The 26744-nt window shown below is 39.3% G+C and overlaps 1 protein-coding gene across 1 annotated transcript in view; it reads right to left on the reverse strand.

The window, feature by feature from the left end:
- LOC126864129 (zwei Ig domain protein zig-8-like) overlaps nucleotides 1–26744 on the reverse strand; it is a 108914-nt gene that overhangs the window by 63868 nt on the left and 18302 nt on the right. The window contains exon 2 of the mRNA XM_050615122.1: nucleotides 216–475. Within this exon, the coding sequence (XP_050471079.1) occupies nucleotides 216–372 (157 nt within the window). The 5' untranslated portion in view covers nucleotides 373–475. The remainder of the gene's footprint in view (nucleotides 1–215; nucleotides 476–26744) is intronic.

Below are 26744 nucleotides of genomic sequence, written 5' to 3' on the forward strand. Positions count from 1 at the left end.
TATCGCTATATCGAAGACACGTGGATTTCGAGTTTCAAGATTCTTACGTAGAGACGCGTGATACAACTGGTGCACATAAAATGGAAGTTTGGAAAATCGAAGCCGACAGAATTTCTAAAATTTAACGTACGTTCGATGAACGAATCGAACGAACATGAATAGTCCGAAACTGAATTATCGAATCGAGCGATTGCTCGCGTTTAAATAGCACTTACCTTCTAATCGAGTGACGTTCCTGGTGACTTTGTGGCTGTTAACGAGCTGCTCGCGCAAATGAGTCCTCTCGCGATGTCGCTGATAATTGCCGATAACGATCGTGGTCGTCACCAGCACGAGAAACAACTTGGGCCCCCAGGCCGGTCTCATCGACATCGTCCTCCGGTTTTCGCATCCCCCGAAGCTTCTGATATTTCGCGGCGTCTGTTGATTTTACCGGGCCACCGACGGAAACCCAATCCCAGCCGTTTTGCTGTCTCTGAAATCCAAACAGCGGCTTGAAAGTCCAACAGCGGTAGCCATCGCGGTGTTTCTTCAACGTCTAAAGGAAAATTCGCGGAAGCGAATATCCGATGAATGCGCGTTCCCGCCAAAAGCGGCGCAGTTTATGTACTTTGTGGAGAAAGCGGCTTGGAAATTGATATTTGCCATCTGCGTGTTTGCAAGATTTTTGCCAGCTGATCTTAATAGACGAAGGAAGTTGATACGGTACCGAGGCGAGTCTGTTGGTCGAGAACTGCGGGAAAATTCGGAACTCGGTTGGATCACCAACGACGCTAGTTTGTCCATTTTCCGGAATGAGTGGAGGATCAATATTTACACGATGAAGACTTTCTACGACTTCTGGAAAATCGAGATAAGAGACGGATGGAAATAATACGAGCTGGAATAATTAGTAGAGCGCGGATATTTGCGCAGCGTAAAATATGTAAAAGAACAGGCGAAATTTATGCGCATAACGAAATATTCAGTTTTTCGTTTGCGAAAATATTCCCTATCTACGAAATAAAAATTGCCGCAACTTTGTGATGCAAATTTTTTTTACCGTTGCTCCGGTTTATCGAAAAAAAAAGGAAAAAAAAAGGAAAAATGGCATTCTACGGCCAAAAGATAATGGAAATATATATTTCAAACGCTTGTCACATGTTTAATTTAATCGATCGCGCAATCTGTGGTTTCTCGAATACGAGTTACGCTTGTTCGATATATCAAGCATCGATATGAAAACTGTAAATTTCCGCTTCGGTACAGATCAATAGGAATATTATTTTACAAATGTAGGTCAGACTAGAATATTTTCATTTTGTAAAATTTGATACGAAACTCGATACATCGGCACGCAAAGTATAATTGCTCTATTCGTTTCAGACACTGCGTTACGTTCAAACGAAATCTGCTCGTAAACTAAATACCGTAACATATAAAACGATGCAAAGTAACAGATCGTGCGAACGTGTTGATAATATCAAAACGACCCAAGTTTTCGTCGAAATAACAATTTTATTTGGCAATTTCGTCGACAGCGGAAATAGAATGAACGTTTCATCGAAACGATGAATATGGCGATAGCGAAAGGCGCGATTACCGATGAATTACGTCATAGAACGCTTTATCATAGTCAGATAACTATTAACACAGGCAATCATACGTAGTTGGTAATAACGTTGTCGAGAATGCAATAATAACTTGGATTGCGAATGGAAGTGCGTTTGGCGTATGATTCGGTTCTCATTGATCATAGTTATGGCTCGATTCCCTCCAGATGAACGTGAATTATCGGCAGAAAGCCTGCAATGATGGATTAAATGCAATCGTCGAGCGAGATACACGATTTTCACGAATATTTTCACGAAACGGTAATACGCGTGGTACGTCGGTTCGTTGTACGATTTAATCCGCGTAATAAACATTTGTAGCCGACAGTCAATTTGCATTTCGTTAGCGAAGAAAAATTACACAAGATGCAAATGGAAAACACCAGCTTCTCGCGTGTAATCCACTGCGCTCTTTACCGTGCAACGCGGTATAAAATTTCAGCAATCCCTGACAATCTACTTGCGCGCACATGCTTCTGCACGATCTATCCCATACGAGATAAGCTGCTCCTCGGTGCAGTACTTAGAGAACACGAATGCAATTTCGCTGCCGCATCTCGAATCGAATTTACGGTTACGTTTACAGCTACGAGACAGGCTCGTGTCGACGGTTGAACGAATCTTGTTGCTGTAAAGATGCGACACGAGTCACTCTGTATGGATGTTGATCGTCGAGTGAATCTGAGACCAAAATGAAAATACAGCGGGACAGACGATGGAAGCAGACATCGATAAAGTTCGATCGAAGCAGCGCTAGTTTTATTTATCGTTTTTAGTTTTATATCCTTACAGTACGTAGATTATTTGCCGATTAATTGAAACTAACGTTCACATTTTTCTAAACAGCTCGTATTTAATTGCGTCGATATCTATTTCCACTATCTGTATCCGACTGCACGTGTCAGTGTGATGCATTAGATACGACGCGATCAACGCGACAAATTAACTTTTGGGTCAAGTAATTTTTCAAGCGCGTCATCGTTTGACACGAGCGGCCGATTCTAAACGATTTTTCGCTAGCGCGTAAATACTGTCAAAGTCTCGTTTCGAAAAGCCACGATCATTCAAAGCTTGTAAAGCGACGAACAGAGGACAGGGACGGGAGAGACGGCAGGAGGCGGCAGCTATTCTAACGGAGATGTGATCAAAGTACGAATGCACGCCATTGCATGCACCCTACACAGATGGAAGTATCCGTCGATGCACCGCACATTCGGCAGCCCGACCGAGAATGATCTATTCAAGCATCCAGGTCGTCGGCGTATCCCTTTCATCCCCGTGGCATCTCGAAAAATCGTTGAAACTCCGTGCAACTTGGTCGAAGATCGACGCGAATTTCGCCGACCAAGAAACACCTATTCTTCCTTTGACACGTTCGCGAGAAAGTTTGCGAGAAAGGATCAGGGTTTCAGGGGTAAATGCGTCTACCGATATTTCGATGCAGGGCAAAGGATCCTTTGCAATCTTAAATTTAAGGGATCGTAGGTTAGAAATTAGCCGGAGTATCGATATATCCTACGATCGTTTGAAAAGTTGCTTATAGAATTGCATAACTTTTTGTTATTTACTTACTACGAGTTACGATATGTCGACTGCCAAGTCCAAGCTCTTATCTAGTTTGCATTGCTTGACTCGAACAAGAGCGCACGGTGTACTGCGTTTGATGTTTAAGAAGGGACGCGATATATTTTCCTCGCGTGGAATGCAGACAAATTAAAGGCAGAAATAAAGATCGTTTAAGATCAGAATATCGAAGTAGATGTCTCCAGGTTTCTTAAATTTCGGAGAGACTCGTACGGAAATTTTGATTGAATTTCTCCGAAGCATAAATAAATTTCGCCGAAATAAAAGTAAAGCAACGCTAAGAGTACACTTAGAATTCATATTAAATAGTTTTAGATTTATTTAATAAACGATTTCCTGGATCTTCGTCGATATACGCGTCTCAGCATCTTCCATATCACACTGCCAACGAAACAGTTGCATTCGTCTGTTTTTCCAGACGTTGTGCACGCATACACTCATATTCACATACGTGCGTCACTACTACGCGGCTAATCTAGTCTAGCACGCAAAATTATACATATCTCAATAGAGACAGCGACCGTGATTAATCATGGATAACATGGGATAATTGGCGTGTTAGAATTTAATCTCGGAATTAAGATTAATAACCTGTGGAAGACACAATGTTTGTGTTGAAATAATATAATCTGATATTTATTAAACAATTATTACAAGAATTATAAGTGTGTGTTCTGGAATGTAGACAGTTGGCTAGTTATTCACAGACTGACTGGCTTAGTGACCCATGGCCCTTGGAAAGGTTTAGAACCCTACTCTCTATGCAGTAATGAGTGCGACCTGTGTGGGTGTCTGTGTGGCGTCACATGTGCCACAGAACCTTCTAGTAGCTTCTCGACGTGCCCATCGAGAATGTTCCATCCATATTCTCACGTTTCTTCCAGCGAATTCTCGAAAGAGCATGCACGCGCTAGCCGCCGTGGTGCATCTCACGAACGCACGCTAGTGGGGATATCGCTGGGCAACGAAGGGAAGAATCCGTACGATCAATCACCTCATCTGCATGCGATTGATATGCGTTGATATCCAATATGGCGCTTGTTGAAGTTCACTTCTAAGAAAACTCTACATCTGGTCTTTTTTAGTTTTCTCAAGCACTGAAGCCATCGATAGCGTGTAGACAAAAGACTGCGACGAAGTCAGGCCATAAACAGTAGACAGGCGACGTTGGCTTCGGGGTTTTTCCAGTTATTAGGTAACACAGCTAGCGTGCGGATCTGGACCAGCTCAAATTGTATTTTTACTTATTACACTTCTATTTAAATATATTTTCTACCTTACAATTTATCCACGTGTTTTCTCTGTTTACACACCGAATAACCTCAACAGCGCTACTTATAGCTGTTAACGATACTTAATATAATGCCATTTATGTAATTCGCGCTTATACACCGGAAGTAGAATCGCGTTAAACGAACGTTCCTTTGAAATTTTCCGTACAGTTATTCTTTTCAATCACATCTCGTTCGTGTGATCCGTGCAACGGCAAGACCGAAGCGAATTATCCCGGACAGCGTTGGCGAACGATAGTTGAAAGACGTTTTACGTTTCCTACGTGAAGTTTAACTGGCATTTATCCGGGAAATTTTGAAGCGACGAGACTTCGTTTAATCGTCGTGCCGATCTTTGTCGCTTCGTCTCGACCAGCTGAAAGAGAGAGCGAAAGAAAAAGCATGCGAAGAACACAGCCGCTTGGCAACGTAATGAGTCGCGCGAAAAGCGTCTCGACTGTTGAAGAAAATTCAGAAATGTATAGGGATAAGCGCAGTTTCATCCGTTTAATTACTGGCTCGAACATCTTTTTTGGGATCGTTGAATAGGTCAACAGAGTGAAAACCGCGTGCGAGAATAACGAGGCGAGCAACCGGTTAAAAACTTAACAACGCGTCTTATCTTAGAACGACGTTTCGCACTCGACCTGTCTAGTCGTGGGCATCGATTATATATCTATTCTTCGTTGAAATATCACCGACTCGAAATATCTGCGGCTAAATGTCACGTTCCTATCTGCATTTGGTGGACAAGCGTATCTATCAGAATAGCAAGCAACCGGTTCGAGGATACTAAATGTCGCCGGTCGTTGAATAGCACCATTATTATTCGAAAGCAAGTTACGTGAATCACGGCGGATTGATGGTTTCCTTAATTATTTATGCCAACTGTCCGATTTTACGTAAAACCAGGTGTCCTAGTATTTAAGAAGGGTATTATGTTGTATCTGTTTCGAACGTTGTATTCGAATTTGACGCGCTGTTACCGCTGATCGGATTTTTCTCATCTACAATGGCTACGAAAATTCGTAGTATTCGTGTTGTAATTATTTTCCATCGAAGCGTTCTTCGAATGACTGGAAATTTATTACAGTCGGATTTAATTAATTATATCATACAAATGAAATGATAAAAGCAACGCAGTTGGAATATATACGGTAGGAAAATATTTTATTAGGTTGCCCCAAAAGTTTCCCTATACGTGAAATAATAGATGCGCAATATTTTTTATTTTATATTATTTTATGGATTTATGTACGATCCATTTTATTCTATTACTACAAAATGGATCGTAATTCGATAAAATAATATTGTAGTATCGTAACTACTATAATTAATCAGTTTATTAATAATAAATGGATTAAACAGAAAACAATGGTTATTTAACACGAAGTAATCGTAACAACGTATTATAATTAATTAACAACTCTCGTCAACACAGATTCAACTCTCTCTCAACACCGCTAACAACACTATCTCGACAACGCGATCCGCACTCTCTGGCTTCTCGTCTCTTAGCAACTCTTTGTCCTTTGTCTTATATCTTCTGTTTAAGCCCCACCATGCACACGCTCAGCAACTGCTTGTTTATAATTCGCACAACATCCCCCTAGGTCCCTCGTCCACGATACTGCAATATAAAACAAAAAATATTGTGCATCTACTACTTTCTTGTAAAACGAAAGGAACTTTTCGGACAACCTAATACAAGCAACCGAGAGACGATTTTCTATTTATACAAAGAATAGATGCGAGACACGAAACAAAAGCGTTTTATTCGAAGCTTAGTTTTCATCCGAGTACGGGTAGAAACCGTGTACTACGATATGTGCGATGGAACTGTTACATGAGCGTCTCATAAGCTACAATTACGAGGCCAGTAATATGTGGCATGTTACAGACCCACAACGTGACACGCACAGTCGTGATCCTAACCAAACTGTAACACTTTGATCTAATTTCTGACAGCCATTCATGTAGTAGTATCCGCCGATCAGTTGCAGGATAATGAAGGGATGACGAGAGAGATAAAGCGTAATTTAAGATCGGCGTACGTAAACTAAATACATTTGATCCTTCGCTGTATATACGATACGCGTAATACATGATATAAAATACAAAGTATTATTTCACGCATCATTCGTCTTTTTTCGAAATATCTCGTCGTGTCTTTTTATATATTTTTGCCCTCTAACTGGATTCCACCAATGGATAGGAAAGTGACAGTATCGGCCGTATTTCAAGGAACAGTGTTGAAAATTGTGGATCTTAATCGCCGAAATAAAAGTAAAGGAACACTAAGGTTACACTTAGAACTCATATTAAAATAGTTTTAGATTTATTTAAGAAACGATTTCAAGGATCTTCGTCGATATACATTTGCACGCGTCTCAGCACTCTCTTTGTCTCAGCATCTTCCATACCACACTGCCAACGAAACAGTTGCATTCGTCTGTTTTTCCAGACGCTGTGCACACACATACATTCATATTCATATACGTGTGTCACAACTACGCGGCTAATCTAATCTAGCACACAAAATTGTACATATCTTAATAAACAGACTTAGAAAATTTTCGTTCCATGTACCGATTTTACGGTAACATCAAATATTGGGTTGGAAACTAAATTTTTTTTTTTATTTATTGATATTTACAATCAATTCTCGCATTGAGAATTTTCAGTAATTTTTTCTGGCGTGGCGCAGTGACATGGCTAAATATTTATAATAAGTTAATACTTATTATAGATAAGTATAATTTGTAAGTAAGTATTATAAATAAGTAAATATTACTTAATTTAAATAACTAATTGAATCTAGCGTTTAGGTCTAGCGGGTAGTGTCACTTCAGCCTGCGGATCTGGTCCGACGTATCGAGTAATCCAGTAATTAGGGGGTTTCGATGTTTGTTGACTCTTTTGCTCTATCTGTCGCTATATTTTGCCATTTCCTCTTTGACTGTTGGTATCTTGAGGTCGCGATGTATTAGTTCGTTGGTGACATACCAGGGTGCATTTATAATGGATCTTAGCGTTTTCGATTGGAAGCGTTGAAGTATTTCAATGTTGGAATTACTTGCTGTTCCCCATAGTTGGATTCCGTAGGTCCAGACAGGTTTTATTACGCTCTTATAGAGGGTAATTTTATTCTGTGTGCTTAGGTTGGAGCGCCGGCCAGTGAGCCAAATAGAATGTTTTGAGTTTGTCCTTGAGTTGCTTCGTTTTGTCTGTGATGTGATTTTTCCAGGTTAATCTCCTGTCCAGGGTCATGCCCAGGTATCCGACTGTATCCTTGCTAGGAATTGTTGTATCGTTGATGGTGACCTGGGGGCAGGTTTGTTTTCCGAGCGTGAAGGTTACATGCGTGGATTTTTTTTCATTAATTTCGAAGCCCCATTTATGAAACCACTTTTTTCCATCGAGTCGAGACATCGCTGGAGAGTGGATGAAGCAATTATCGGGTCTGCGTGGCAAGCTAATAGCGCTGTGTCGTCAGCAAATGTTGCTATTGTTATCTCTGTTGATATTGGTAAATCGGCAGTGTAGATGGAGAACAGCAGGGGTCCGAGGACACTACCTTGGTGTATGCCAGATTCTATTGGGAATGTTGTGCAAGTGGCGTCTAAGTATTTAAGAAAACTAAACGAATGCGGATTTTGTCAGTACTATCCAATGACAAAATCCGCAATCACTTAGTTGCCAACCCAATATACGCATAACAGTTTTACGATTAAACTTTTTCGTAACAGTTGAAAGGTTTCTCCAGAAATTATCACAAAATTCCGTCATTTATATTCTCAGTATAATAAGTCCGTGTGTCTCGAAGCGTTTTATTTCTGGGATTAACACGCATAGAGGCGCGAAAGCTTCAGAAACGGGGGAAAATATGGTTTGCGTAAGTACGAGGGGTTCGCTGTTCGATGTCAATTCGATTTGCAGTTTGCAGAACGATGGACCGTTAGATGGAATGTGGATTTCCGGACAATGAAAAAGCGATGGGAAAGAGAATAGCGATCGCGCCACCTTTTTCGCGCGAGTTTCGTGTATCGCTTGAATGGGATTCCCATTGAGAAAGTTGGCGTAAACACGCGAGTTGAATTCTCTTTCGCTTCGTTCGTTTCGTGACGAAACAAATTAATCGCGATTCGCTGTTTGAGCGTTCTTTTCCGAATAAATTTCACGAATAAATATTGTTCGTTCGGGAGTACGCGAAACCTTCCACCGTGATTTAAATATGAACTAAATTGTTTGCCATCGAAGAGCTTAAAAATTTTACATGGACCATCGAATGGTGGCTGAAACTCGTAGAAAAATATTTAATTAAAAATTTGAATTTTCTTTACCGTGTAGAACACCCATCAACGAGGTAAACAAAATTAACAACTCTGTAACATGAAACAGGTAAAAGAACGTTTTTCTATATAACGGTAATTAGTCATGCTGGTTATAACGCTTTAATTAACGCTTTGTGGTAAGAAAAGATGTTTCTCCGTTTTTCCTTTCTTAGAGTTTGTCGCTGATCGATTATCGTAGAAATATTTTTCGAAATTAAACGACCGATGAGCTATCTTTTTATAGAAGAAACAGACGGCGGAAATGCATGCTTATAGAGTAAATGTGGTAAAGTTTAATGCAAGGGTAGACAACGTATGCAATGAATGTCGATAACAGGCTTCTTTTCCAATATTGCTTTCTGCTCGTAACTTTTAATTTATTGTAACTGCTTGCTTAAAATAGGTCACACTTTGGCGTTTATATAGCAGCTACGGACACGGTTTCTTGCAATTAATGTCAATTTATAATCCACTATCATGTATTAATACACGCGACCACTTGCTCGTAACAAAGAAAATTTTTCTCTTCGGAAAACTTTGCATTTTAAATTGCTATATCCAATTTAAGATGATGGATCACTTCGATGTAGAAGTTTCTCCTCAGCTTTGCCTTCATTAACTAACTTGTATTCTTTGAAATAATTTACTTTATTACGTAAAGTATCGTTTTGCTGTTACAGGGAATGACGTTATTAAATAAATAATAGATAGTATAACAAACATTATGGAAAGCTTTAATTTATAGAACAATCGAACGATATAGAAGGTAAATTAACGGTTGACTTTTAACTGACATAGTGCACGTAACTATACGGTTCGTAGGAGGAAAATTTGATAATTAACCTTCTTTTTTATTAATTGAATTTCTTTATTTGCCACGTCAAACGGTTACTTTCTGTCTACGTAAATCGGCCGATCGATAGAAATCGACCAGGTTAATTCGCAATTTATAACACGCGTGAAGCTGTAGATGTGCAGTAAGGAACCGATCTCGTAGCTGTTCTCTGTGGGACGCCTGCGTGCACGTTTTCCTGGTGGAAACACGGGACAATTAGAGAGTTGGGTGGGAAAAAAAGGGATTACAAGTGGAAAAGGAATGGGAACGTGACGTGGAGTTGAAATTAGACAAACGGTAAACGCTGCCGTAAGCTGATAGAGGAGAAAGAAAGGAGGTCAGCGTGTAACCGAGACAGAAATTTAAAGACAGGTGGCGAGAGCTTAGGAAATATGGAAAAGAGGCTTGCAGCGTTTGAACCGCTTGACTGAGAACTAGAAAAATAAGTGAGCGAGGCGATTAGAAGGAAAGGTTCGACGAAATAGCAGGGAAACGATCAAAAGTGGACAGAGAAAGGCGCGATACCGCTTAAAATCTCCCACTTGTTGAGAAAGTAGGTCGTTAAAGAACCATTCAAAATGCAAAGTTGTAAAAAGCGTTTGCATAAAATTTGAAACTCTGTGAAACTTTTTACAAAGTGCCATGCTACTTCTAATTAGGATGATTCGAATCAAACGAACACAGGTTTTCAGCTTTTCAGGCGGTCAGCGGCGGTTATCGAAAATGTATTATTGTTTTGGATATAATTTTTGTGACTCCCGCGGATAAACAACACGGCGAATATTACGAAATGGAATTAGCACAATAGTGAGCTTAATGTTTCATAAACATTCCATATAGTTGCTGAAAACTTTCAGCGGAAGCAACTTTCCCTTCTCAAGCTGAGCAATTATGGAAATACGCTAGAAGCTGTAAACTACCAACATTTCATACACACGTACACACACACACACACATATATATATACACATATACAGAAACCATTTTCATTAAAATTAATGCATTAAAATAATACCAACGGCGGATCAGTGTCATACATTTGCGCTAAGCACGAAAACGAAAAATTAACAGTGAAAGATATTATGGAAGATAGAAATTCAGTTAAATAAAATAGAGAATAATATATTCAAGGTAAGAGATTAAGAAAGGAAATAATAGAAGATTAGGACGAGGATGGAGATAAATAAGGAAAAAGATGAGAAAAGGAAGTGGAAATAAGGGAAATAAGATTCAGGCTTAAAGGACGGAATTAGGATACGCGATGACGTTTTCCAGTTTGCACGAGATTTCGCTGTAACCGGTGGTGGTCGGAAACGGGAAACCGCGACTTTTCCAGCCGAACAACCGAGTCGTCGCACCGTTTTCGTCCTAAGATATGCGCGCGCCTGGTTAGCATCGTTAGGCAGCCGGACTATTGTGTCCGCGTAATAAAGTAAATGCATTTGCAATGCAGAGTTTGTGGTTCTTACATAAGCAACTGGAACGGTGCATTGCGCGTTCTTCGAGCGTACGCATCGAATTGCGACGTCTTTTAACGAAGTTTCGCGTTTCTTCGATCGAACTTGCGTCTTCGTTCAGTTTCACGGGCAGCTTTAAATCTGGCACGTGCTGTCGAGTGATTTGCGAATTCTTGGATTGCATTGTGAGGGAAGCAGCGTTGGAAATCCAATTTCGAGATTGAAACTTGAAGAAATTTTGTAGATTGAATTCTAGAATTATATTCTGACGTACAGTGGCTCGCGAACCTCTTCAAACGCTTATTACGGAATTTGTTTTCGCTATAACGTAACTTTTACGATATGTAACGTCGCAACGAGACTCGACCATCTTAATCGCATCGAAGAAATTCGAAGTCAATTAAAAGATGCGTATAGAAATCACGATTATCGCAGTTTATCGCAGATATGCAATTAATAAAAAAGTTAATTATGATTTAATAATAGCGTAATAAGAAGGTAAGAAGATAGAAATTTTATGGAAAGAGAAACGTCGCGAATTAGGAGTTGTTTTGTTCCTGTAATACGAGAATCTTTGCGGGATAAAGCATTGGTGTAGCTCGTTTGTTGCAATAAAGCAGACAGCATAAACACACATGCGTAATAGTTGATGTAACGAGAAAAATGAAGATATAGAGGTCTTGAATAATTTTCAGTGTTCGCGTCCACAGAAGAATCTTGTTTCGTTGACGCATTGTTGAGAGACCCGAGAACAAGCCAGCAACAGCCGTTCTAATTACATTGATTAACTTCATGCTTCAAAGGTTAATTCGAGGAAATTAGTATGGCAAACTGGTTGAGCTTATACCGAAGTCTCGTCACGTGTCGCAATTCGTTGATTCGAGTTTTGAAGATCGAAGACACGCGAGAACTTTTCGAATATATTTGAAGAAAGCAGGGAGAACATTCTAAAACTAGCGAAGATTGAAAAACTTGGCAGCGTTAGCGAATCCGCCGATAGCGGAAATTTGTTATTCCGAGAAATATCGAAGATCGATGGAGTTCAATCTTTTCTTGGAAAGTGAAGCTTATTCTTCTCTAACGATCAGGATCATCTCGATTATAAAATTCATCGATAATGGTCACTGGTTATCCGAAAAATATTTTATCACGTACCAATATTTTCTAATAATTTCATCCTTTGAAACATCCTTTCAAGATCCGGTAAAATCATTGCGTTCCATCGAAACAAAAATTATCTTCTTCCGTGAGAAGTTACAAAATAATCGTCATTTGTAGTCTCCGTTTTTCTCGATTTAAAGAAAGCTGTTAATACAGGCGGATAACTCGCGAAACAGCGACTCTGAATTATTAAGAATCAGGACGCGCGATAAGTATCCTTCCATGAGTCGCGACAAAATCCGCCGACATTATCTTCTCGGAATGCGATAAAATCCCTCCTTGGCACGGTTCCTGCGATGAAAACGCAAATACGACGGAACAATAAACAAGCGCATGTGTACATGTAATAGAAACGTAGTACGTGAGACTTTAAAAGATTTTAGTCCGAGTAACGGCTTGTGGTCTTTTCGGATTTGAGAACGGAGTACGCTCTGGGAAGCTCGTTTCGTAACGATATTTATGACGAGGTTCGCTCCCTGCGAGGGAAATCGTGAAAACGGGGCTTAAGCAACGGTGGAACCCTTCCGTAGTCAGGAAACAAAACGGTAAATAGGCTAGTTAATGTTGTTTTACGAGACAGATGAAATCAAACGTCTAATTATGTCAGACATAAAATAAAATTGCCAACGAGAATAATAAATTTGGGATTTTCTTAACGAAGAGACTCGAATATCGTAGGCACGTTAATAACGAAATAGCAGAATATTGTTGTTGAGAATTTTGGATCTAATAGCCGAAATAATGGCATAGAAACACTAAATTTACACTTAGAATTCATATTAGAATAGTTATATATTTATTTGTTAAGCGATGTCAAAGATATTCATCGATACACACTTGCACGCGTCTCATCTTCTTCCATATCAGATTGTTAATCCCTTAACCTACGATTTACGTTCGAGAATTTTGGGTCGAAAACGTAAGCAAGCTATTATACAGGGTGGTTGGTAACTGGTGGTACAAGCTGAAAGGGGGTGATTCTACGCGAAAAAGAAGTCAAAAATATAAAATAAAAAAATTTTTTTTTTTAATTTTTCCATCGAGACAACGATCTACAGTGAGATCCGTTATAACGAGACGCGATAAAGTGCACGCGTACCGAGCGAAAATTCAAAGTCGATTTTCTCGAAAACAAAGCTTCGAGCGAAAAATTTTTATTCTATATTTTCGGCTTCTTTTTTCGCGTAGAATTATCCCCTTTCCGCTTGTACCACCAGTTGCCAACCACTCTGTATATTATATTTGGCCCGATCACCGTACCACGGGCTATGCCCGTAATATTTACGTTTGGTTCGATCATCTACTACGGGCTATGCCCGTAGTTGTAGGTTAAGGGGTTAACCGATTGAACAACAGTTTACATTCATTTGTTTTCGAGACGTCGCGCACAAAAATACTTCCACACACTGATATTCACGTACAAGTATCACTACTACGCATCTAACCTGGTCTAACACATAAAATTATACATATCTCAATAATTGTTATTAACGAAATGAGAAAAAATATTCGGGATGAGGTCCTAATTAACATGAATTCAGATTTGTTTAAACTTTTGCATACGAGGCGAATCCGCGTACGTTGCGACAAGAATAATTGTTAAAAAAAGTTGGCTGCTTATCTGACAATTGGAATTGCTGGCATAAACCATCGGTGTGTATACAGCGGTTAGATTACTGTTGCAAATACATTTTGTTTGATAAAGCACTCTGCAGACAAAACCGCATAACTATGCTTCCATGCAAAAGTAAATGTTACCGAAACTCGGACAAATTGAATGCGCTTTAGAGACAGATATAGCGTACCAATACATCGCACGTGCGAATAGCAAAAGAACATAGATACTCGTAAGTTTATAAGAATAAAAAACTGTCGACGGTGTATGAAAAATATTTTGCAATCGAGGAGAATAAAAGACGGTAAATTCCAAAGACAAGAGATTGATGAAATTAATGAATTATTACGATCAATCGTTACCAATGAATCAAAGAAAGTTTGATACGAAGAAACACGATAATTTTATAAAACAGATTAATTTACACTTAAAGTATCTAATAGTGGAAAGATCAATTACAAATTTACAGAAACAGTAACTTCGAAAAGGTACTTCAACCTTGATCATTTCTTACAGCTGCGAATAACTCAAACCAAATTTCCAACTCGGACGATAGCTTTGATGATGGATAGCGTTTCCCACGGTGAATACGTATTACTTCGACATCCACAAATGTGACGATAGGGAATCATAGCGAAATAGTACACAACAAGTGGTTGGAAAACCACATTTCCATAGACGAAGCGAGAGGCGTGATTCGCAACATCCTAGAAACAAGCAACAAGATCCGGAACGTTGGCAAAACGAGGATCTTGGGATAGGCCACGCCAAGATCAATAGTTTTCGACGTATATAACTTGGAGATCAAAGGGCACTAGACGAATCATCTTGCCATCGAAAGAACAGTCTCTAGCCACCTTAGGTGCGATAAGCCCAATATTTATAATCACGCGGAAACAGATTTCTATAAGATCGTACAATTTTGATGACAATGGTGTCACGATGTCTATGGACCTATTACCAGCTATTTCCAAGCTGCAAGACGTGTCGTAAGAGCCCCGTACTGCCAGATATCAGCTTACGGTTCTCATAGATTCGAGCGAAGCAATCAGAAAGAGGAATATAACAGACTACGACGCGGGAATCCAATATTCATGATCGCAGACCCGTGATACATCGGAACGTTAACGCAGAACAATGATACAAACGTCTAATGACGCACAAGGAACCTCGTCTAAATCATCCAGGTCTTGTATCGTCTATAGATCTGCCATTACAAGGTTGGAAAAGCTGATCTAGATCGCTCTAGTATCGAAGAACCTTGACATCTATAATTTCGAGGTCGAGAAACTCGATGCACACTATTGTAGGTCAACATACCACTTGGGATTTGTAAGGATCAGCCCCTGTCATAGATATCGAGGTTACTAGAACCACATTTCTCGAGCTAAGACGTTGTATGTATCGAGGTCTGCGATTCTAACGGTTATTCTGATAAAATTCCGTAGTCTCAAGAACAGAAAAACTGGTATTTCCGTGTTGCTGTGTTTCCAATCGTATCTTTTGCCAAGTTACAGTCTCGGTCGATTCCTTTGATCTTCGTGTACATATATATAACGAATGCTAGGTCTCTATAGCTTTTTGGTAACCTAGGTTGGACCTATTGTTTCCGAGGTCGTGGATGTTAGAGTTGTAAGAGGTAGACCAGGTCGTTTTGCTCGGCTCTTGGACTCTGGCTACCGTAGTTTCTCGATGTTCGGCTGATCTTTCCGGTCATTTGTCCTCGAGGTTACTCGTATCGCGTCGGATGACACTTGGTTGCATTCCTCGTCCCAGTGGCGATTTCAGTTGTTTCCTAAACTTTTGATTAATACGGGTTACAGTGCAGTAGTTTAGTTGTCTTCATTTATTCATAGGGTTATGCTCTGTAAATAATTTGTTTCTCCAGTTCTGTCTTGGATGATCGAAATATCGTGTTTACAGTACCTATGTTTGATACTATTAGGCTGTCCGAAAAGTGTCTTTCTTTTGCAGACACGTCTTTTACAACGACGCATCTTTATAGAAACACGAAACCTAATCTGTCGAACGTTGTGATCTTTATTTTGATAGAACAAAATCGATCATAGGTAATTCGATAAAATAATATAAAACGGAAAATGTTGTGCATCCGTAGAGGATGGTTGGTCGTGTGGGTTAAATAACGAGATAACTCGATGTCGAAACCGTCAAATATATTCAAATAATTAATAAATACAGAGAATGTTTGTTGAGACGCTCGGTACTAACTGATTCGCTAAAGACTGTGCACTGATCGCTAATAAAATCGTTCGAGACTCAGACTGAGAAACTGACCACCTTGCGATCGCGTTCGTTTATTTATACTGCCCAGGAGTTTATTTATTATTACATTATGTATGTCCTAACGATGTTGATGCTCCGAGACAAAACAACAACACGCTTCGAATTGTCCTCTAGCTCGTGCACCGCTACACATCCATTATTTCCTCGTAAAACGAAAGAAACTTTTCCAACGACCTAATACCATGTGTCATTTGTATAATTTATATTATCTTCGAGGTAAATACCAAGAGCAAGATTAACATGTCGTGTGTTTTACTGTTTTGCAAATATCTTTATCGCTCATCCTGTAGACACTCGCCTAGCGAGCAATCCATTTAATCCATTTAATGCCAATTGATTATGAAATTCGTTTTAATAGTTCATCAAAGGTCGAGTGAGCTCGATATAACGAATTCTCTTTCGTCGACAACAGCAGCTTCATTAGCAGTAAGTTGTATCAGAGATATAATCGAATGTCAGCATCCTTATTGCATAAACCCACTAAGGGTGCTATTATGGTGACGTTTACAAGGACCAAGTAACCCGGTCTTTATAGGGATATATCTCATGAAACTACTGAACCAGAACAATTAACAATGGGTGGGCCGAAACAAAGGGGCCAGAATTACCATAGCAGGCAACAACGATACAAGCTGTTGGATTTTCATAGTTAAAATTTCAAAGTTGCACGAAATTTTGATACGTGCAAAAAGCTGAAAATACGAGCAGCAGGTGTACAAGAATTCTAGAGAATCCGAATTAATGCGTAACAAATTACAGGACCTTTGAATTATAATATTACGTTGCATAAACTATTATGTTCGCGTATTTACCTGTATCGTTTTCTCGTATGCGATATGTTTCGTAAGAAACATAAACAAACACACAGTTTCGCTATGGTTGAAAATTTACTAAATTTAATTATCAAAATCTCTCTATTACGTATCATTGCGAGAAATACTGAAAACTTCAAAGTATTAAAAATTCTCCAAATTTCAAATTCAAATACCTCCTGTCCATCCATGTGTGAAGTTTGAATGTTAAAAATATTAGAATCAGAAGTATGACGGTAAATGAAATTATCCAGAGAGAGAAGCGAGAAATGGTTAAGAGACAAATTGTTAACGACTCGATCTTGCAACGATCGCCAGCTGGGATTCCCTCGTAAAACCGGTCGTTATTTGCATATGTAACGCGAGCATTTTCTTAGTTCTTTCTAGGTTCCTTCCGAGCATTGTTAAACCACCGCAATGATGAGAATGCGAGTTGGTCGTTGCACAAAAGAGAATCGATCGGTAGAGGGTTGTTTTCAGAGATGAAACTCTCACGAGATCTGACGATAGTGTCTCCTGGTCCTTTCAGTCGTCCAAAGACGTTCGTTCGATGAACAGGATATCCAAACGAAGAGTAGAAATCCGATTCCTTGTATTTTACGTATAACTTGCGTTTACTTTTCAAAGAGAACTGGTCGTGTAATTCGTTTTATGTATAATTAAGCGTTCAAATAAATCCCGTTAAGTAGAACAGATTCATGACAGATTATATTATACAAGTGGCGTTATCTTCCAAGCAGGAAAATAAAAGTAGATAAAAGTAAAGTAGGTGGAGTTTTTCAGCACGTAAAAGAAGTATGAAATTTCTAAAGGAGTTTATAAAATTGAAACTTTGTCGAGCACGCGTGTCTAAGAAGGCTGCCTTTATTTGACGCTTTTTTTGTAGAGAATTATTTTCTTCAAAGATAGAAGACGATATTAAATTACGATATTAAACGTGAGTGTTCGCGTTGTTTCTAATAAGAACTATCCTATTTACATTCGATGATATTTGTCGCTCGCAACACAAATAAATATTTCAATCTGATATCGGATCCTATTTGAAACATAAGATAAAAAAGAATGTATTCATAGCTCGTTCTAAATTTCCCATTAAACGCGAAATATGCAAATTCATAAATATTCCAGGATTCGTACATCAATCGATGCAAATTCCCCAAGAGTAGATATTATACGATGCTCTAAACCTTTATGCGTGTATCGCTCAAAACCAGAAATGGGCACGTAACGTTTGTATTTCGCTATATATCAGCGAGTGCGAGAAATTTCGATATCTCGCGTATGTTTATATTATTCGTACTATTTTACCCCCGCGAGCATCTCTCTTCGATAAATGGATGGCTAAAAGAACATTTTCCAAAACTCGTAATCAGACGAGATTCGAAATCTAAAATAACTCTGTGATTACCGAAAGCAGTTTACGTCATGAAATCCTCTTTGCTTACGATATAACAGCGGTATATTGCTATTGTTCCGACGAAATGAAAAAAAGAGTAATACGATAAGAGAAATAAAGTGGATTTCAAGTATAGAAATAGTAGTTGAACGGAGTGATGGAATACTTTACAGTGGAATAGACTAAAACCCAATATCGCGTCGATATTAATAGGGCAGTATCGCAACGACACACACAAGGAGACGAATATAACGAACGTCGAAAATGGTTAAGTGATTTCAAAGTAGACGTTAAAACGCGTTGCAGACAGGTGGACGAGTAGTCTGCTGTTCGGCTATTGAAATATTTCATTCTATCGGTGAGACGCGACGCGAAACGAGGCCTTTACGAATACAAATTGTTTCAGCGGCTTAATTTTAATTTCGAACGAAATATATGCAATTTATTCCTCGCCCTTTCAATTATTCATCGCCACTACAGCGTCTGTGCCTTTCGTGTTTTCACGTTACGCGTTCGTTTCGCGGATCCAATGAAATCCGACAAATATTTGTGGGGAAATGTTTGGGTAGGCCGAACGAAACTCCACGTCTTGCATGTGTACGTGCGTAATTTATAATTATCGTTGCGAGGTTTTGTAAAGAGAATCACTCAACAACGTTCAAAAATCGCGTTCATTAAAAAGAAAAGGCCACTCCGTTTCAACGAAGAAATTACCACCTACGATGTGTCTCGTCATGCATCTCTCATTTCTCTTGGCATTTCCCAAGACACGGTAAATTTTTAAAGAAGAACTCGCTGAAACCGTTCCGCACTTGCACAACGTTCAAGTATCGCAAAAACGGCTACGTGAAAGTTAAGGGGAACGACAAGCGGAAACTTTTTCACCGTCTTATCGTGCGAAACGAACGCGTTGCCGCGACCGGGGTGGAATCATTGACGTTTTAACTCGATGGAATGCGGAGAGCGACTTGAAATTTAGAGAAGAGGTTCACGGAAAAGAATAAAATTAACGGGCGAGACGGTCGATGCTCGAGGTAAAATATAACGAAAGAGCGAAGCTATAGAAAAGCGTCGTAAACGCAAGAGGATACTATGGCGACTGCGTTATTTCAACATTACGTCGCACACTCGACCTCGCGTAATGATGACTTTTCTTGCTTGGAAATTTGCCTTTCTTGCAAACGACTTTCTTTACGAGTAAATAAACAGCTTAGCTAGGTTGTCGTGCACCTTGTTAACCTGACATTCCATATGCTATTTACATTTGTAATCAGTTTCGGATCGTTTGGAACGATCGAATAGCATCCCTTTGAAGAGACGCAGCTCGAATTACGTTCACGTAAAAGTGCTTCAACTTATCTTATCTTAATGGAAATGTATTTATTGGTTTTTCGTTTCCATCGCCCTTTATTACGCAACAAATTGGCTAATTTTTGTTGAAGCGGTTACTACTTTTAAGAAAACTCTACGTCCGGTCTTTTTAGTTTTCTCAAGTACCGAAGCCATCGACAGCGTATAGACAAAAGACTGGGACGAAGGCAGACCATAGACAGTTGAGAGGCGACGTTGGCTTCGGGGCTTTCAGTCATAGGGTAACACTGCTAGTGTGACATCAATCAGATCTCAACTTACATCAGAGATAAGACATCAACCCCCGATCTTCGGAATTCTTTGGACACATCACCACCTTACCATCATAGCATACACCAAGGCTGTGACGCATCTTAGTCCACATCAGAAATAGGATATCGACCCCCGATCTTTGGACACTTTTCCACATCATAACCCTACACCGAGCCTCCTCAACATCCTCAAACCAAAACGTATATAAACCGAGACTTCACCCAACTCGGGCAATTCTTGTTCTAGTCACTGTTCTCGTACAACTCCTTTCTCTGGTTCAGTGTTTGGTGTTAAGAGTCCCTGTCAGGTGAAAAGAGCATTCGCGTTTCGTCCCGAGACTACCGGTGGACTCGTCAGTAAGGCTATATCCGGTAGTCTCTGCCTTAGACGTAGAGGGAGTCTCGCTAGGTGCGGTATTTATATCGTGACAGCGTATATTCGACCGCTAGCGAGACAGACAGACTCGTTGTCGCTGTAGTAGCCCTCTGGCGTTGGCGGTTGGTACCCAAGGATCGCCCGGGAAATGTTACGACCGCGTTGATGCCTCGACCTGTCGGCGTCCTGTTGGTACCGATCCGCCACAAGTGTTATTCTATTATTGTAAGTGCCAAAATTTATAATAAAGTTCGATAAAAGAAAATTAATAGTTGGGATACGACTCTTACACTTCAAGTATCAATTTTACGTGACACTAGCGTGCGGATCTGGACCAGCACAAATTATATTCCTACTTATACTTACACTTCTGTATTAAAATATATTTTCTACCTTGCAATTTATCCACGCGTTTCTCTCTTTATACATCTAATAACCTCAACAATTTGAAAGAATCCACGTGCGTGTAATATGCAAAAATATGTTTTTTAATCGGCTCTTTAATCAGCAGATAAATTCGACACGAGAAGAAGCGTGAAAAGCAATCGAGCAACGAGAACTTGAAATAGAAGTTGGAGCGGAACGAAAATGTTTTCCAACAGGAATACTACTCATCAAGGATATAACCTAACAAACACGAAGATGGTACCCCACTGGGGGTAGCCACCCACATGATAATCAAACAGCTAAAAAATTCTATCAAATGTCCAAATTGGACAAATTGTGAATGTGAAATATTAAAAAAAAAAAAAAAAAAAAAGAACAGGAATACTATTACCAGTATCACGTACGCTATTGCAATTCATAGAGAAGAGTATCACTTTACAACGGCATCCGTATGTACGTAACGAAATTGAAACTGTTCGAAAGATTCGTCATTTGTGATGTAACTTCTTAAAAGCACGCGATCGCGCGTAATGCTTGGATATAATATGGTTGTTCCGTGACAATCAGCAACTTGTTGAAACGTTAGCCTGAACTTTAAAGTGAAGCTAGCTGGTGAACTTTGAAGGAAAAGGTAAATAAAAGGCAATTAAAAATGCAACACTCTGGCATTGTTACCATGACGAGGTGAAAATGGAACAATACTTAGCTTTCCTTTTCCTAATGTACACGCGAATGTTTGCTTTCACGAAGGCAGCTCCGTAATGGAAATACCTTCGTTTTTTCTGCGGCCAGAAATGCAAAGGAAATATCAAAGTCACGTAATTCTTGTTCTTCCTTGCTTTTTAACGCGATACCAAGTCTTACAATCCTTTGTGAAATAAGTAGATTCTGATTGAACTGTGAGCTCGTAGCAAGAAGCTTCGAGTTGATAATTTTGTTTAGTTCCTTTTTATTATTCGCTTCGTTAGACCATTATTCTCTCATATTCATTGACTTTGATACGACTAAGATATATTTTCTTCGCTCGAATCGCTTGATCTGTTTGTTTGTTGTTATTTTTAATCGCAGTCCAATTGCAATTTGCACGATAAAAGATGTTTCATTAAATGTAACTGTGGCAAATTAATTTTCCACATTTATTAAATCATCGCCTGTCGATATTTCATAATATTATTTTCATGATATTTGTCTTCCATTGGTTTTCGCTAATTATTTTCATATCCTCGTTTTAATTTAATTTAATTTAATTTAATTTAATTTAATTTAATTAAGAGTAAGTACGAAATTTCATGCGTATTGTGCGTATGATTGTACATCGTATTGTCGTATCGGCAGATAAATCAGAAGTATCGCAAAAACACGTTATTCTTCGATCTTAGAAAATTACAGTCGAGTTCGTAATAGCACCGGATAGCAAAGAATATTTCACATTACGTTACATACATTACTACGCGAAAGTATCTTGCGATTTGTGCGTTTTTATAAAATTTCCCAATTTTTCTCGTAGCATCTTTTGCAATTTATAGCTGCTCATTCGATATGCATACATATGAATATTGATTTTAATAGCCAGTACTTGCGAATTTTATCCTCATCATGCTCCAAGCATAAAATAGATCGACCCGTTTCCTGTCAATCGATATTCTATGGCAGAGCAAACTGTGTTACAAATAACATTTATCACGTTCTGAAATTTTTGGAATATTCTGCACTTACGTAGAACAATACGAGGAACTCGGTCTATTCCGATGCTTTCAAACCGCTCGGGCAATTTTGTTTTTATTAGGACCAATGACGTGACGTTTGAAACGTGATTTTTAGGAGCTATGCCGATCAACTATTTTTCTCAAATTTTCTAAAATTTGCTCGCTTAATTCTCTGTCAATCAACGATAAAGAAATTCACGAAAATAAGTAATTTGTCTCTTAAGATTTGAAGTTCCAATCGCCTGTCTGATTCACGATATTGAGAGCTTCACAGAAAATGAATCGATCAATTTGACTTGGCTCGAAAAAGGAACTGCATTTTACCTCTGTGAGAAAGGCAAAGCAAATTTGTTCGACGATCGACGCGTTAACGTTGAAACGACTAATTATTAGCTTGTCTAGTTTCTTTACCTTGAAAAAGCAACGCGCTCTTTGTCTCGCGCGCGTCTATAACAAACCTGTTTTATTTAGTCGGAAGAAGTTTGCTGCGTGAATTTCAATTTTAAACGCGCGCAACAAAGATCTTGTTAAACAGAAATCTATAATGTACGTGTTCACGGTGCTAATGTCGACGCTCGAGCTGCAAGCTACACGATCCGCTTTTACCATTCCAATATGCATCTCGTGACTGCAAACTCGTCGATGAATGCAAATGAACAGGATTCTTTCTACCCTTGTTCCGTTAAACGTGATCACGCGCGACGATAGGACGCCCGCCCCGCCTTCGAAACAATCGTTTCGCGGTATGCATTCCGACATTCGTTTAATTGAATCTCGCGGACAGCTGGACGCGCATTACGGTCATTTAAACCGTGTGTTTGGCCAACTGATTTTCATGGCGCCAGATTGCACGCAACTACTGCTGCTCTGCTGCTGTTCACCGATGTCGGACATAAATTTGGCACGTTCGTTTCGGAAGAAAGAGCGAAACAGCTCGTTGCTCGCGAATTTTTGTTTCAAGCAGATCTCTCTAGCTTTTGCAATTTGTCACTAGCGAACGACGAACGAGAATCCTGACTTCTCACATCTTCTTTGCAGATGAAAAATAATTATTTCACATGGCTGGAGATAGATGTTAAATTTCTATAGACATTAGGCAGCATAATATAGATATGTAGAGGATGGTTGGTTGAGTTGTTGTTTAAATGACGAGATAACTCGATGTTGAAACCGTCAAATACAGGGTGGTTGATAAATGGTGGTACAAGCGGAAAGGGGATGATTCTACGTGAAAAAAGAAGTCGGAAACATAGAATAAAATTTTTTTTTAATTTTTCCATCGAGACAACGATCTACAGTGAGATCCGTTATAACGTACCGCACGCGTACCGAGCGAAAATTCAAAGTCGATTTTCTCGAAAACAAAGCCTCGAAGGAAAAATTTTTATTGTATATTTTCGACTTCTTTTTTCGCGTAGAATCACCCCCTTTCCGCTTGTACCACCAGTTACCAACCAACCTGTATATTTAAAAATAATTAATAGATACAGAGAATGTTCGCTAAGACGCTCGGTAGTAACTGATTCGCTAATAAAATCGCTAATAAAAAATAAAAGACTGAGACTGAAAAACTGCAACCTAGTGACCATCCTACGATCGCGTTCGTTTATTTATACTGGTCGGGGGAGTGCAGGAAAATTAAAATTCGTCTTTGTTTGACGGTTGCACGTAGCAGCCACATTGTTTTACCCGGAGTTTATTTATCATTGCATTATGTATGTCCTAACGATGTTGATACTCCGAGGCAAAACAACAACATGATTCAAATTGTTCTCTAGTTCGTGTGCCGCTGCAGGTAATATTCTCAAGTTGTCGATATTTCCAATAAAAATAGTAAAAGTAACATTTGCCTATAGATATAAGAGACTTCTGTCTGGCAAATAATTCAATTTATTCATCATTCCCTGTAGCACTCTGTAGTCGATTTCTCATAGAACGCGTAAGTACACAGAAATATATTACTTTTATGCACGATCCGAGATTGCTCGTAAAAATTCCCTTTCATGTTCCGCTAGCATCGGGAACGTATCTTCTCGGCGTGTAAGTACATCGCGATATCGAGCCACTTCGGTCAGATGGTCGAACAAAATAATAAAAATGGACATTTGCGATGCACCCATTCACCGACGGTCTATCGAGAATGCCCCAACTCGAACCACAGACCACTGTGCTACAATTTCAGGATGCATTTCGTGCTACGTGCACGGATTACCGATTCTTTCCACAGTCACGCGATACAAATTGGCAGCTTGCAGAGGATTTTATTTTATATCAGCTCCTCCGTCACCATCGTCGTCTTCACCTTGATCTTTCATTCGATAATTTTAATAATTAATTATTACGAGACTGTCATATCTATTTGTTCGTCGATAATATTTGACGTAGGTTTTATCGTTCATTTTTCATTACATTTCCTTTTATCCCTACGTTTTCATCCTAGAAGTGTAGGATTCCAAAGTTTTCCTGTCAGAGATTCACGTTTACGTACATTTAACGTTTAGATTACGAGAAACGTCGACATATATTCCAAGAAGAAAGTTTATAAAATATTCTATGGTTCTTCCAGCACTAAGCAATCTTTTGTTTAAAACAACCTTCTATAAAAAATAGCTGCCAAAAAGGGGAAAAAATTAGAGTTTACTCGCGTTGAGGTTGAGGTTAACTGATTGAAGAACGAGAGGATGAATTTGTAATAGAAAAGTATATTGAAATAATTAAAGGTATAAGTTTATGCTGATTCAGATCCTTACTCTCTTAGTGTTACTGGACAATGGAATGATAATGAGCACGTTCATATATTTATACCAGAAGGACATTACCAAAAGAGTTAACCTTATAGCTTGGGCTAGAGGCTACAGGGAACATAAATAGAAATCTGTTTATTAGTTCCTTTGTTCCTAGACCTTGCAACCCAAAACATAGTGTATACTCAAGGGTACAATAATACGCAGCGCTTCGTATTTAGAATACTTCTGCGTAATGGCAGTCTCTAGGTCACGGATATACATAAATAAAGATGTAGAGTTTTTCTTGAAGTAGTTACTTCAACAATTCGTATTACTTGGAAAAGCGAGATCTTCTTGTTTCATTAACCTTCGATAGGAATTTATCAAACCCCGAATACACAGTGTTGTCACAGTTTAATCCGAAATCTGAGAATCTGTGTGACGAAATTCAGACACTCTAAGGCTACAGCCTAATTAGAGAGCATTGACGCGCGAAGGATAACACGATTTCCCAATAAATTCGTTAATCCAGACCGCGAGCTGACCGATGAGTGGTGCGCGTTTAATTAAAAACTCAATTCCAGGAGGGTGGCCCAAGGGAAGCGCGAGGTACGGTCTCTGCATGTCTATTTAATGTAATTATTAACAGCAGACCGTAACTTTGAGTCGGGTTTCGGTGTGCGCCCATACAACGATCCTAAATGGCTACACGAAGAGCTACCAGCCTCCACCGTTCTTGATTATAACGATTGCATACGGTTAACCAACTACCACCCTGCATCGAGTTTCGAATTTCATAATTCGGAAACGAGACCGCGACAACTGATATCGATAGGTTCGATACCGTTTCGTCTTTCTGTGTACGTGTGCCAGCGTGAAATTGTCACTTCGTTTCCAAAGCTGCGAATTATACTTCGTGATGAAGAAACCTGAATAAGTCTTGCACGCCATTTACCTGGTGCCACTGTAATTCGATCGTTCGATCATAATTTCGTGCGTGGGAAAATCGAGCGTCTAACGATATAACGTCTTGGAAAATCGAACGGTAATAATTTTACGACGTACAAGCGTCGTAAGACCTCTTTGTACCGCGTCTCACGCAATCAGAAAATTTCGCGACAATGTGAAACAAGCGAGTAGGCTTTTGATCGAAATCGTTGACGTAAAAATTCCGAGTAAAACGTAGCGACAGAATGTTTCGATCCGCGTAACAAAACTATTAAAATAACGTTTCTAATGCTCGATGAAATATGGAAATAAAAATAATTGCAAAGTAATATACCCAGCGAGGAAATTTCGATTCTTAGCGGATGAAGACAATGAAAGAGAAAAGATTGATAGAGAAAAAAATGGCAAAGGAGAAGTTGACGGCGAGTACTCCATCGCGCTTCCAATAACACCTAATATTCATCAACTGTAGCGCGCGAGTTTTAAAACAAAGTCATTATCAAAGTTCGGCTGTAACTTCTGGTTTAGCTGGTCGAGTTATCGCGTTCTTTGCAGCTCTGTTAAACGGCGCAGCGGAACGTATAAAAGCGCTTGGGAAACGTTTCATGCGTAAATATT

The sequence above is a fragment of the Bombus huntii genome, chromosome 3 (genome assembly GCF_024542735.1).
Source record: "Bombus huntii isolate Logan2020A chromosome 3, iyBomHunt1.1, whole genome shotgun sequence".
Classification (NCBI taxonomy): domain Eukaryota; kingdom Metazoa; phylum Arthropoda; class Insecta; order Hymenoptera; family Apidae; genus Bombus; species Bombus huntii.